Source organism: Mirounga angustirostris, unplaced genomic scaffold (assembly GCF_029215605.1).
Source record: "Mirounga angustirostris isolate CCGP_5_RB_7025 unplaced genomic scaffold, mMirAng1.0.hap1 SCAF_14, whole genome shotgun sequence".
NCBI lineage: Eukaryota > Metazoa > Chordata > Mammalia > Carnivora > Phocidae > Mirounga > Mirounga angustirostris.
The window spans coordinates 36,674,732-36,689,600 of NW_026991722.1; the positions used below are offsets into that span (position 1 = coordinate 36,674,732).

General features: G+C 43.6%; 2 protein-coding genes across 5 annotated transcripts in view; one reads left to right on the forward strand and one right to left on the reverse strand.

Moving 5' to 3' along the window:
• GALNT1 (polypeptide N-acetylgalactosaminyltransferase 1) overlaps positions 1-14,869 on the reverse strand; it is a 125,907-nt gene that overhangs the window by 110,968 nt on the left and 70 nt on the right. Inside the window, exon 1 of one of the 4 annotated variants that reach the window (XM_054510325.2) lies at positions 14,120-14,256. The exons of 2 other annotated variants lie outside the window; for them this stretch is intronic. The gene's annotated coding sequence lies outside the window, so the exon portion shown is untranslated. Of the gene's footprint in view, positions 1-14,119; positions 14,257-14,869 lie in introns of those variants that run through there. One more of the 4 variants, XM_054510324.2, reaches the window with a different exon arrangement.
• Positions 8,207-14,677, forward strand: LOC135362611 (transcription initiation factor TFIID subunit 4-like). The gene is made up of 2 exons (XM_064578793.1): positions 8,207-8,365; positions 13,886-14,677. The coding sequence occupies exons 1-2, from the start codon at positions 8,207-8,209 to the stop codon at positions 14,675-14,677; spliced, it is 951 nt and encodes a 316-aa protein (XP_064434863.1).

Genomic DNA, 14,869 nt, shown 5'->3' on the forward strand with positions numbered 1-14,869 from the left:
TACCCTTGTCCCGGGTCAAACGACTCTCATGCATCTTACTTCCCTACCTCATGGGCCACCCCCCCACTGCTTACAAAGAACAGGCTCTGCTCATTCCTGTCCTGAGACATTTCCCTCAACTACCCCAATTCAAGCTACACTCTCCCCCTTTCTCCTCCCCATAATACTTTCTTCAAGGAATGGTTCACACTTGCTGTCCCCACTTGGCACCATGCACTCACTCCTACCCCCTTGTGATGTGATTTCTGCTGCTACCTCTCTGCTGAAACTGTAGAGAGCAGAGAAAGCAAGAAAGAGTACGAAATCTTTTCACATTCCTGCCTGCTCAACAGGACTGGACATCAGTACCTGTCATTATTCATAAGGTCTCCTCCCTTGACTTTCTGGACTTTGCCCACTTCCAATTCTCCTGCTATGGATATCGCACAGACATTCCTGCAGTTAGAGACCTAGAAACACCTCCGAATGACACACAGGCCCCAGTCAGCACACACTCTCCCTGCAACACTGCCACGAGCCAACCCAGGTCTCAGAGTTTCTCTCAGGCAGAAAAAAGACTCAGTCTAAAACCTGACCATAGTTCTACACCTCTGAAGATAAGCACACTGATTTTCTCAACACTTACTGATCACTTCTCAGTGGTCGGGACTGGTGCTTAAGGGAAGTAAAACAAGCTCCCTACCCTAGCCTAAGGAATTCAGTCTAGAAGAGACACAGATAAACAGGCAGTGTCGACCTGATACACAATATGATTGGGGGGGGCGGGGCGGGAAGGAGGCACAAAGGGGAAGGCCAGGGAAGGCCAGAGCTGCTTGCTGAGAGAAACACTAGTGCCGCCCTCAGCCTCAGACAGATTACTGTCACCATTTTAGATCAGGCCCCCTGCAATTCTCCCAACTGCTCTCCATGTCTCTCTTTTAGTCATCCTACCCTCTTGCCCAAATCCATTCTCCATATTGCAGCAGGGGTGGTCTGCTTAAAATTCAAAACAGAGCTCTCTCCTGCTCAAAACCTTTCAACAGCACTGAGACTACAGTCCTGCATCATCTGCCCTGCATCATCTGTCTCATGCCCATTTTTCTCCCTTCAGCTCACCCCCTTTCCCTTGCACGAGTGGCCCTTCAACCACATTGATCTCACAGTTCCTTAAACAGAGTGAGTTCTCTTCCGCTACAAGGTCTCTGCACACACCATTCTTTTTACCTGGAATCCTCTTGCTACCACTCTCTGTATTAAAAACATTTTGAACTCCGAGTCTCAGCTAAAATGTCACTTCCCCTATTTACTTAATTGTTTCTATTTCTGTCCACCCCATTAGAGTGTATGGCCAAAACAAAACCATGTCTGTTTTAGTCACTTTGTATTCACAGTACCTGGCATGCAGCCCTCAATAAATATTTGCTCGCTGAGGATGTAAAAGACTCTTTCCTCCTCTAGAGTTCTGTCAGCATCCCCTCAGGTTCATTTCTTAGTCCTCTCTGCCACTCCCTATGTTCACCACCACAATGCTGATCATGCTCCTCTGTGCCTCCAGACCTGACCTCTCCTCCCAAGATCAAGTTCTGCAACTATGATGCCTGCAGGATAAATCTACCTGGAGTCCCTTTCTGATACCTGCAACTGGACACGTCTCAAGACACACTCATTAACTATCGTCAAACAGTTTATTTTTCCGTTGCTGTTAATGGTGGCATCCTCGTACAGGTGGAGTGACTTACCTCTCTTTCCTTATAACCCAGTGACGAGAACAACTGCTTTCATCTCGAAAAACACACCTGTATTTTCTTAACCTACACATCTGACCTACTGCATTAGTCTCATTTCCTACCTCTAACCTTTTAAAATGTGTACATTGAAGCTTAATTCTGATGTCGACCAATACTCCCATCAAAATCCTTCAATGGCTCCCTACTGCCTTCCAAAAGATATCCACGCTCTTCTGCTTGGTATTCAAAACCCCTATCAATCTTGTCCATACTATTCTAACAAGGCAGTCTAGTTTGGTGGTTAGGACCAAAAATTGTGAAGCCAGACTGCCATGCTAAATGCACAGGAACGAGGACAGACGCAGATCCCAGATATGCCACTTAATCTCTGTGCTACATTTACTTCATCTGTACAATGGGGATAATGATAAACGTATTTACCTCCAAGGGCTGTTATAAAGAATTCAGTGACTAATATAAGCAGAACCCTTAGAATAGCACTTGGCACAGGTCAGTGCTATCCACATTGTGTTTTACTGCCCCATCTCCAATTAGCAATAGCCTACATCCCAGTCTATCTGAACCAAATCATTCTTCCCCTAATGCTCTTCACACTTTCCCTTCTGAGCGAAGAGCCCACCAGCTGATAAGCACCAGCTTGTTAAGTTACCAGTATTACACCCCCCTCCTTAAGGGCATTTGCAGTCAAAAGCTTCCACCACAAAGCTCCTTTCTCTCCAGGAGTGTCCTTATAGCTCATGCACTGAAAATTCCCCAGCCGTTGCTCATCAAAGCATTTCCAGCCCTGTTCAAAGACCGTCAGTCTACAATTAGCCATCCTCTTCTTCCCTCTACTTTCTCAATCTCCTCCCAAGTTTCAGATCAAAGACCATCCTAACGCCATTTTCCATGCCCAGTGGCAAAAGTGTTTTAGTTCTCTTATGTCCCTAATTTCGGTAAAAGTTGAAACTCTCATGACTACTCTCCCTACAACGGTTTTATTATATCAGATAGTGCTCCCTTTGCATGAGAACACTTAAAATAATTAAAATTAAGTTCTGTGAGGCGCCTGGGTGGCTCAGTCAGTTAAGCATCTGACTCTTGGTTTTGGCTCGGGTCATGATCTCAGGGGCGTTGGGCCACACTCAGCATGGAGTATGCTTGTCTGTCTTCCACCCCTTCTGCCCCTCCCAGCGCTCGCTCACTCTCAAATAAATATTTTTTTAAAATAAAAAATAAATTAAATTAAGTTTTGTAATTTTATTATGAGCAGAATATGGATGGACTTCAATCTCTGAAGCAGCCAGCACTGACCACCATGACAGTGCTGCCCTCTCACCCTCTGAAATCCCTGGGATGCACAGGAACTTGGGAATAATAGTAAAGTGTGTATTAATAACCCACTTATTCCTAGGGATGGAAAAATGAGAGTTACAACATTACCAAAAATTTTAACCTTAAGGAAAACAATAAATTATAAAATGTAATGTGTAGCTTTCAAAGAACAACCCAGTAACTGAACACGTGGCTCTCCCAATGCAATGTAAAATCAGCTCCTTTTAATAACTGAACTATTACTTCAAATAAACTTTTTTTTCGTGAGAAGGAAATCGTAACTACCAAAGACACAAAAATGTAGCGAAAATCATGACATCTTAACCTGAGAACAGTCTTTAAATCACCTCATGGCTCCCCAGAAGGCTTCGCCTAGTGCCCCTTAGTGTCTGTCCTGCAGCGGAGGTTGTCAGCAGCAACAAAAACATTCTGAAGCCTACACTTAGACATCTTTACAGAACCAAAAACAATCATACATTCTCTACGTAGCCTCAGAAGTCATAAATTGCAACGACTGCAAAAGATTCTTATAAGCACTTATAAGAACTTACTTTATAATTTATAACAAATTTGAAGAATTATGAAAATTAAAGGAGAAATGGGTCCCATAAAACCAGAGATGCACTCTCAACACTCATCACCATTGCTACAGCTGCCCTAAACAATCCCGAACATTCCTTCTCCTTAAGGACTAAAAAAGGTTTCACACTGAGGACATATCTATAAAAATACAAGGAAAACAGCAGAGCAGAAATTAAGTTGAATTGGTAATCACTGATTTATAACTTCAGGAAGAATCAAGTAGTAATATCCAAGGCAATGCTAGTCAAAGTGTAGTTCCTAGAGAGCAAACTGCTTGTGCCTACTCCATGAAAAGGTATGTGCAGAGATTGAGAGTAAGCATTTATAAACTCATAGCAATCTGACAAAAATTTTAGATCTACAAAATCTAATGATTTAAAAAATTTGAGTTATATATCATAAGTTTTTTATTTCACTATGTAATTCATTTTTTAAGTATGTTAGAAAAGAATCAGCCTATGACAAAAGGGGATTGTTAAAAACTGGTCTTTCAGGGATGTTTGCTTCTGGGAAGATGAAGTAGATGTACTTTTCCCTATTCCTCCCATTAAGTATGACTAAAAATTCTGAGTATTACATATAAAACAAACATAAGACTCTTAAGTGTGCAGAGGAGAAGGTAGGCTGGCTAGGGACCTCAGAACCTGAGGAACAACACAATGGTGAGTTTCCTGGGTTTTATTTTTGCCTCATATATCCCAGACTTGGAGCCAAATAAGCTGGCAACCTGGAAATGCCAAGAAGCACAGACAAAAAAAGCCCCAACAAAAGCCTGCTCCTTCTAGCCAAAGGACTAGAAATGGGACTTCCTAGCAAGACAGAAAACTCTTACAGAAAAAAATCACTCTACCTCAAACACCACAGAAAAAACTGTGGTCGCACCTAGGCCAGGTGGGCAGCTTAGCCTTCCATATTCTCACCAAGGTTTAACAAGGCACCTCAACCCCCTCCACATTAGGATGATGCTGAGAAGGCCAAGTAGAGAGCCCAGGCTTTCATCAATGTCAGCTGGTATCAAGGCACCCTTCCACACCATCACCCCAGAAATCCTGGACCTCTACCCCCACCTGGCAAACAAAACACTCCACTTCTAGGTCAAGAAAGGTTAAGTGGGGAGCCTGCAAACCTAATTCCTCTAAGCAATAACAATGGAGCACCACATGCTGTCTGTCCCTTTCCCCTACTGGAGTGGTGTCAAAAAAAGCCAGTTATAAAACAGAGGCTTAACTAAGATCCAAAATTTAGTAGAATATGAAAATTTCCAGGTTTTAATTAAAAAAAAAAACAAACCCATCATACCAAAACTTAGAATAAACTCAAATTCAATGAAAAAGACATCAGTGGACACCAAAACCATAATAACAGACTTGTTGGAAATTCTGCCAATGATTATAAGGCAGCTATGGCAGAAATGCTTCAACAAATAATTTCAAAAATGCTTGAAACAAATTAAAAATAAATAACCTTAGAAAAGAAATACAAGATAAGTGGATGGGCTCAACAGCAGAATGGAAGAAGAGACATTAAACTAGAAGACAGAACAACAGCAAAAATAAAGGTAAACAGACTTTCCTTCTCCCCTTGAGTTTTCTTATTTATGTTTGACTGTGGAAGAAAAAATGGACAGACTTAGGGACCTGTGGGATCATAATAAAAATCTACCATTCAAGTCATCAGTCTTGAGAAGAGAGGAGAAGGAGAGAGGACTGAAAATGTACTCAAATAATGATGAAAATTTTTCCACATCTGGCAAAAGACATAAACCTACAGATTCAGGAACCTGAGTGACCCCCAAACAGGATAAACTCAAAAAGATCCACACCAAGATGTAGCATAATTAAACCTTTGAAAACTAAAGTTAAAAAAAGAACACCAAGGGGCGCCTGGGTGGCTCAGATCTTAAGCATCTGCCTTCGGCTCAGGTCATGATCCCAGGGTCCTGGGATCGAGCCCTGCATCGGGCTCCTTGCTCTGTGGGAAGCCTGCTTCTCCCTCTCCCACTCCCCCTGCTTATGTTCCCTCTCTCGCTGTCTCTCTCTCTCTGTCAAATAAATAAATAAAATCTTAAAAAAAAAAAAAAACACACACCAAAATCCTGACAACAGTGACCCCTTAACCACAGAGGGATAAGTGAGGGACAATGAATTTCTCATTAGAAACTACAGCGGCCAAAAGAAGTGGTACCACATTTTTCAAGTGCTGAAAGAAAAGAACAAGATAGAATCCTACATCCAGCCAAAGTATCCTTCAGGAATAAAGAAGAAATCAAGACATTCTCAAACAAAGAAAAACTAAGAATCTGTCACTGGCACTGTCACCCTAAAGAATGGCCAAGGAAAGTTCTTAAAACGAAAAAGAAATGACAAAATAATGAACCTTGAGAAATCAAGAGAAAACCCAGTAAGCAAAAATAAAAGTAATAGACTTTCCTTCTCCCCTTGTTTTCTTATTTATGTTTGACTGTAGAAGCAAAATCCGTAACACTGTCTAATGTACTTCCAATTGTATGTAGAAGAAATATTTCCAATTGTATTAAAATTGGGGAGGGTAGGGCGCCTGGGTAGTTCAGCTGGTTAAGCGACTGCCTTCGGCTCAGGTCATGATCCTGGAGTTCCGGCATCAAGTCCCACATCAGGCTCCCTGCTCAGCAGGGAGTTTGCTTCTCCCTCTGACCCTCCTCCCTCTCATGCTCTCTGTCTCTCATTCTCTCTCTCGCAAATAAATAAAATCTTATAAAAAAAAATTTTTTTTTTAATTGGGGAGGATAAAGGGATGTAAGAGGAAGTAAGATTCCTATACTTCACTTGAACAAGTAAAATGATGACACCAGAACACAATAAGTTGTGTATATATATGATATAATATCAAGAACCATTTAAAAAAATTTTTTAAAGAAGCATACAAAGAAATATATTCAAAAACAGTATAAATAAATCAAAATGGATTTTCAAAAAAATGTTCAAGTAATCTACAGTAAGTCAAGGGAAAAAATACCCAGAGAAACAAAAAACAGAAGGCACAAACAAAAAAATGGGAGACTTAAGTCCTAACAGAAAAATAATTACATTAAATGTAAATGGCCTAAATGTATCAATGAAAAGACAGAAATTGGCAGAATGGATTAAAAGACACTGACCCAGGTGCCTGGATGGCTCAGTCAGTTAAGCGTCTGCCTTCAGCTCAGGTCATGATTCCAGGGTCCTGGAATTGAGTCCCCAATTGGGCTCCCTGCTCAGCAGGGAGTCTGCTTCTCTCTCTCCCCCTGCTCATGTGTGTTTGCTAATAAATAATAAAAACTTCTAAAAAATTTTAAAAAAGGCATGACCCAACAATATGCTGTCTACAAAAAAACTGACTTCAAATATAACAGTACAGGTGAGTTAAAAGTAAAAGGATAGAAAAATATCTATTTCCCAAACAGTTAAAGAAAATCAAAAGAAAAAGAAAAGTAGTGGTAATATTATTATCAGATAAAATAGCATTCAGAGCAAAGAAAATCACTAGTGAGACAAAGAACATTATATAATGATAGAAAGGGTCAATCCACCAAGAAAACAAAGCAACCCTAGACGTGTATGACCAGAGAGCTGCAAAATATATAAAAGTAAAAACTGATACAACGTAAAAGGAGAGATAGACAAATTACAAATATAGGAGACTTCAACACCACTCTCTCAAAAGCTGACAGACTATCCAGACAGAAAACCAACAAGGGTATAGAAGAGATCAACAACACAACCAACAGGATCTAACTGAACAATCCACTCAACAATAGCAGAAAACATATTCTATTCAAATATCCACAGAACATATACAGCAAGACAGACCATATTTTGAGTCACAAAAGGAGCCTCAACAAATTTAAAACTGAAATCACATGATTCAGTGTGTTCTCCAATCACAATGGCATCAAACTAGAAATCAACACAAAGATAACAATAAAATCTCCAAAACTTGGAAACTAAACAACATACTTCTAAATAACTATGGGTGAAAGAAGAAATCTCAAGATAAATTAAAAAAAAAAACAAAAAAACCCACAATGTATCACAATTTGTGGGACAAATTCAGCTGAAACAATGTTGAGATGGAAATTTATAGTGCTAAATGCCCTCATGAATTTAAATGCAAAAAATCCTTAACAGAATATTAGTAAATAGAACTCAGCAATATATAGAATTATACGCCATGACCAAGTGGGGTTTATTCCAGGGATGCAATGTTGGATCAACTCAAAAATCAATCAAAATAATCCATCGCATTCATGGCTAAAGAAGGAAAATCACATACCATATTAATGTACAAAAAGCACTTGGCAAAATTCAACACCCACTCATGATAAAAACTCTCAAGACAGGAATAGTGGGCAACTTCCCCAACTTGATAGAGCATCTACAAAAAAACCTACAGTTAATACTATACTCAATAGTGTGTAGTGTAGGTGCCTGATAATTAGCTTTTCTGATAGTATAAATGCTTGACATTAAGCTTTTGATTGTCCAGGCACCCACCTGAAAGACGTCCATCTTGAATAAACACAATGCCAGCTAAACAATTAGATAAAGAGCCAGGCTGCCCCACCCATGAAGTCTTGCAATCATAAGGAGAACCACAAGAGCCAGTACAGCCACAACTCTGGCTCCAAAAGGGGAAATCTCTGTGGGGGCTCACCAGGTGAGTGCTCCCAGGCATTTCTAGCCAACAGTGTCACTGTAGATAAGCTGAGACTGGCCCAAAACAAGGTGAAAAGCTAAATACTTTCCCCCTAAAATCAGGAACAAAGCAAAGATGTCCTCTTCACTATCTTTATTCAACACAGTACTGGAAGCTTTAACCAGTGCAAGAAGGCAAGAAGAGGAAATTAAAGGCATGCTGAAAAGAAAGAAAACTGCCGCTATGTATACATGACATAGTTATCTACTTAGAAAATCACAAGGAATCTACAAAAAAACTCCTAGAATAAATGGGTTCAGCAAGATTGCAGAATACACGATCGACATATGAAAGTTAATGTTTCTCTACATTAGCAATCAACCCACAGACACCAAAATTTAAAATACAGTATCATTTTCAATTGTTTGAAATAAAAATGTAAATCTAACATAACAAATACAAAAAAATTTAACAAAACAGACTTGTATGATAAAACTACACAATGCTAGGGCGCCTGGGTGGCTCAGATGGTTAAGCGTCTGCCTTCGGCTCAGGTCATGATCCCAGGGTCCTGGGATCGAGTCCCACATCGGGCTCTCTGCTCCTTGGGAGCCTGCTTCTCCCTCTGCCTCTCTCTCTCTCTGTCTCTCATGAATAAATAAATAAAAATCTAAAAAAAAAAAAAAAAAAAACTACACAATGCTACTCAAAAAAAAATCAAAGAAGATATAAATGGAAAGACATACCATGCTTATAGATTGGAAGGCGCAATATACTAAAATGTCGATCCTCCCCAGATTGATATACAGGTCTACTGCAATTCCTATCAAAATCCCAGCAAGAGGGGTGGGAGGGATGGGGTGACTGGGTGACAGACACTGGGGAGGGTATGTGCTCTGGTAAGCGCTGTGAATTGTGCAAGACTGTTGAATCTCAGATCTGTACCTCTGAAACAAATAATGCAATATATGTTAAGAAAAAAAACAAGAAGAAGAAGAAGATAGCGGGAGGGGAAGAATGAAGCGGGGGAAATCGGAGGGGTAGATGAACCATGAGAGACGATGGACTCTGAAAAACAAACAGGGTTCTGGAGGGGAGGGGGGTGGGAGGATGGGTTAGCCTGGTGGTGGGTATTGAGGAGGGCACATTCTGCATGGAGCACTGAGTGTTATGCACAAACAATGAATCATGGAACACTTCATCTAAAACTAATGATGTAACGTATGGGGATTAACATAAGAATTAAAAAAAAAAAAAAATCCCAGCAAGATTTTTTTGTAAATATAGACAAGATTATTCTACAAATTACATGGATAGGCAAAGAAACAAAAACAGTTACAACAATTCTGAAAAAGATGTGGAAGGAATCAGTCTACACCAACTTACGACTTATTATACAGCACAATAACCAAGACTGTGTGATAGTGGTGGAGGGACAGACACACAGATCAATGGAACAGGACAGAGAACCCAGGAATAGACTCATACATATATACCCAACTGATTTTTTACAAAGATACAACCAATTCAATGGAGGAAAGATGTTGCCTTTTCAACAAAGGGTGCTGTAATAGCAAAAACTAGAAACAACCAGATGTCCTTCAAAAGATAAATGGTTCAAAGAACCATAAAAGTACATCCCTACTGTAAAGTACTACTCAGCAATACATAAGAATCAACTATCAATACACACAACCACCTGAATGAAACTCTAGACAATTACACTGAGTGAAAAAAGCCAATTCCAAAAGGTACTTACTGTATGATTCCATTTACAAAACATTTTTGAAATGACATAATTACAGAAATGGAGAACAGATTAGTGATTGTCAGGGCTTAAGGAGCAGGTAGCAGTAGGAAGCAAGTGGGTGTGGGTATAGAACAACATGCAGAAACCTTGTAAGGGAAATGTTCCGTATCTTGACTGTATCAGTGATACTGTCATGGATCTGATATTGTACCACAGTTTTACAAAATGATACCACTGGGAGCAACTGGGTAAAAGGTACATAGGATCTTTCTGAATTCTTATAACTGCATGTGGATCTACAATTATGCCACAAAAAGTTTAATTAAAAAAAGTTGTGGATGCCTGGGTGGCCCAGTTGGTAAAGCATCTGCCTTCAGCTCGGGTGATCCTGGGGCCCCAGGATCCAGTCCCTGCTCAGCAGGGAGCCTGCTTCTCCCTCTGCCTGCACCTCCCCCTGCTTGTGTGCTCTCTCTCTCTGCCAAATTAATAAATAAAATCTTTAAATTAAAAAAAAAAATTGGACCTTCACTCACTTGCTCTACGGTTTATCACCCAAATATTAACACTCTGGAATGGATCTAGCCTCTTAACAACCCTTTATTAATCTTGGCTTTGTGCTGGACTAAGTGAAGACATACAGATAGAAGTGTAAAATATTTTCCCTACCCTCAAACACCATACACTTAAGTAGAATGACAGAGGCATAAATCAACAGTGCAAGACTTCATAAAGGAGATGGGATTTAAGCAAATCCTTCAACAAGAGATAGTACTTCCACAAGCGGAGGAAAGAGGGGCATCTTGGGAAGAAATCATATATAAAGATACAGAGCTAGAAATAAGCACAGTTCCTATGGAGAACGAGGCATGTGTGTGTTGTGAAATAAGAGAACTATGGAACAAGCACTGTGGAGTAATTATGGAAGGTCCCAAAAGTCACAGAGAGGAGTTCAAATGTCGCTTACTCAAAGAAGCCTTCCTCACCAACCCAGCCAACCGAAAAGAGCAGTTCCCACCACCCACATTCTCTCCAACATCCTTTACTTTTTCTTTACAGCACTCATCTAAGTGGCAATCATTATATACTTATCCGCATGCTTATTTGCTTAATGCTGCCCCACTTTCAGATATCTTGACTATCTAGCTGGGGCTGGCACACAATAAGCACTCAATAAATATTAACTGAATAAGTGAGCAAACAGTAAGTACTCACTCCTGGTTCTCTTCTGCACAGCTGCTCCCTCGCCTTCCTCCATTATCTGTCACTCCATCCGCCTTGGTCCCTCTCTCACCTACTGTTTTCCCTTGCTCCTCCACCTCAGCCCAGCTCTTACCCCATCACAAAAAAACTCAGTGTATTCTAAAATAGCGGATCACAGTGCTGTAATACTCTTCTGAATCTCAACCAATGAGGAACTGTATCCCAAGAAATCTGTTACTGAAAAAAAGTACTAAAGTTGTATGTTGTTACATAAGCATAATAGATGTATATATTACATAAACAAACAAAAGCAGAAAGAGTCATTCCTTTCACAGCCTTATTTTCCTGAATACGACAGCCTTTTCCCAGAACTGGATGATCCTACCTGGTCTACAGAAAGCAGCCCATCAGAGAGCTAGTACTCCTCAACACAACCGAAGTTATGAAAAACAAGAAAGAAACTGCCACAGACTAAAGACTAAGGAGACATAACTACTAAATGCAATGTGGTACCTTGGACTGGATTCTGGAACATAAAGAGAGTATTAATGGAAAAACTGGTAAAATCCAAATAAAGTCTGGAATCTGGTTTAAAAAAATACATTTATATACATATGTGTGTATACATACATACACACACACATATATATATACGGGATTAACATATGATTGAGATTTAAATACGTTAATATTATCTTATTAAAAAAGAGAAAGAGACAGGGCACTTGCAAGTGAGCCAAGAGTGAAACTCAGGCCACAGCAGTTGGGAGCTTGGAGTTGAAAAACCACAAAGAGCTTCGTTTTTGACTCTGGTCCCATGCTCTTACCTGATGCCATGAGAACTAACTTGATTGCAATTGCTTGAGTTTCACAACCAGTTCTGGCTTCCTAGCAAGCTCTTTCATATAATCAGCAAGCATTTACTGAGTGCCTACTTCTTGCCAGGCACTGTGAAATCTTTGGGGATACATGGCTAGAAAAGGAAGACACAATCTCTGCTCTCATAAAGCTTATATTCTATTGGAGAAGCCAGGCATTTAATAAATATTTGCATAAATGGTGAGGGTTCCCAAGAGTTTTAGAACCTGCTTCTTAAAAGCCCTACCAAGGGAAGGGGAGCCTGGGTGGCTCAGTCAGTTAAGCGTCTGCCTTTGGCTCAGGTCAGGATCCCAGGGTCCTGGGATGGAGCCCCACATCGGGCTCCCTGCTCAGCGGGGAGTCTGCTTCTCCCTCTGCCCCTCACCCCACTCATGCTCGCAGGCACTCATTCTCTCTGTAATAAATAAATAAAATCTTTAAAAAAATAAAATAAAGCCCTACCAAACAATCCATCCTGACAACTATTCATTGGTGTTCTGATTAAGGCCTTCAATGTGAACAAATCACCTGAGATAGATCTGTAAGCTATCACCTGTGATCTGATGAATCACTTTAACAGGTACTCATTCAGTTGATGTGGTTTGGGACCTGAGATTTTGCATTTCTTCCAAACTTCCAGAAGACAGGGATGCTGCTGCTGGTTCACAGACCGGTTTGAATTAGCAAGGCTCTCAAGTACCATGGAAACATCACTCAAACTATCATGTAAAAAGCAAGCTCCAAAAGGGCGAGGACATTCTGTCTCTCTCATTCACCACAGTACACACAAGACTTAAACTATGCCTCACAGACAGCACTCAATACTTATTTTCGTAATAAATAAATGGATGCAAGGTCCTGATAAGTACTGTTCAATAGTAGTCACCAGCTACATCTGGCTACTGAACACTTGACATGAGGCTAGTGCAACTGAGGAGCCAAATGATTTTTAAATTAACTTTAATAGCCACATGTGGTTAGTAGCTACCACAATGGACAACCCAGGTCTAGACAAAGATAAGATAAAGAGTATCGAATTAATAAAGCCTAGGTTTGAATCCCAACTCTGCTGCTTAGCTTGTGACCTGTAAAGTTACAACTTCTTAAGGCCTCAACTTCTTCCTCTGTGAAATGAGGACAAGACCCCCTGCCCCCCCCCACACCCCTTCTCAGGGTTCCTGACAGTTATTATTATAAATTAATGTACGAAGCAGAAGGTATGATTTAAGGTAAGATTCTCTGCCCTCCAGAAACAGTTCACAATCCCAAAGACTACTTTGCCTATTGCCCATACTTGCCAGAAAATGCCAAGCGCTTTTGGTTGAAGGGCTGGTTAGCTCAGTGGCTTTGAGAATGAGGCCAAGGTCATAAGTTTGGAGGAGGGAGGACCCTCACTTAGCCAGGGTGATCAGGCAATGACAATGCACATCATCACGATTCCCGGCAAATCTTTAAATGGGCACTGTGTTGACTGTGGATGAGTAAATAACATTTCATTCATTCATTCTTCCAGGAAGAACTGCCACATTACCTAAAGCCCGCTACTTCCCATCCACAGATCTTTGCTAAACCAGGGCCGGGTCCCCAGCGCGGGCAGTGCGCCGGGAAGCCCCCGCCCCGGGCCGCCCGCGTGTCCTCCCCTCCCCCGTCGCGCCGGCCGGGCGAGGGTCAGCCTGGCACCACCGCTCCAAGTACCACACGGCCGGGCCGGACCCAGGAGCCATATTTAGCTGTGTTTCTCGTCAATAAAACAAACTTCCGTCTTCTAAAGAAAAACGGTTCTAACTCAATGACAAACTAGGACGGAAACTCGCTGCTCGCCGCAGTTGCCAACCAGAGGCGCCGCGTGTCCGGCAGCCCCGGAGTCCCCGACTCGGACCCCGCGCCAAGCGCGCCCGCGCCCCGGCCCCGGCAGCGCCGGCCACAAAGGACGGGAGACGCGGACGCGGACGCGGCCGGGCCTCCTCCTCCTCCCCCCCGGCCCCGCGCTAGCGGCCCGGGCTCCGGGACGGCCCGGGCGCGGGCGGACACTCACCTCGGTCCGCACGCGGCGGCGGCGGCGGCGGCGGCGGCGGCGGGCGCTCCTCGGGGCCGGCCCGGGCGGTCGCGGCGCGGTCCCGCGGGCCGCAGCGCGGGCGCTACTCTCGGGCCGCCGTCCGCCGCGCCGCCTCCTCGGCCACTGCCGGCGGCTCCCCCGGCGGGCGGGCGGGCCCGCCGCGGGCCCCGCCTCCGCCGCGCCCGCCCCCGCCTCCGCGCCGGGCCTCGTAGGCTCGGCGCGCTACTCCGGGCCGCCCCGCATGCCGCCGCCGCTGGCGCTCGCTCGGGGCCCCCTCACGCGGCGGGCCGGGGCCGCAAGGCCGCCCGCGCAGGCCGCTCGGGCGCAGTGCTCGCAGCGCGCGGCGTGCTCAGCGGCGGCAGCGGCGGCGGCCCGTGCGGCTGCGCGGGGGAGGCGGGGGCGCCGCGCGCTCACCCGGATGCGCCGTCCCCCGCCCCTGCGGCGAGCCCACCTCGGGGTCGCGGCGCTTCCCTCGGGGCCGATGGCGCGGGGGAGGGGGGCTCCGTCGTTTCGGCGCCTCCACCCCTGCTTGCCTGACCCGCGGGGAGGCGGGGAGCCGAGGCGCCGCGCTGCCGCGGCGGGGGGCTCCGGGCCGCGCGGCCGGCCTTGTCCCCGGGCGGGAAGCTCCGTCTGTGAGCGGCTCGGCGGTGCGGCCCCGGCCGGTGGCCTCCACCTAAACCTGTGTACGGACAAAGAGGCTAGCGCAGCAAGTAAAATAAAATTGGGGCC

Bases quoted from the DNA above. Each gene is read 5' to 3' on its own strand.
- LOC135362611 (XM_064578793.1), top strand. From the start codon at position 8,207: ATGAAGTCTTGCAATCATAAGGAGAACCACAAGAGCCAGTACAGCCAC. The intron at 8,366-13,885 runs GTGAAAAGCTAA...ATGACAAACTAG, and splicing joins TGAGACTGGCCCAAAACAAG to GACGGAAACTCGCTGCTCGC.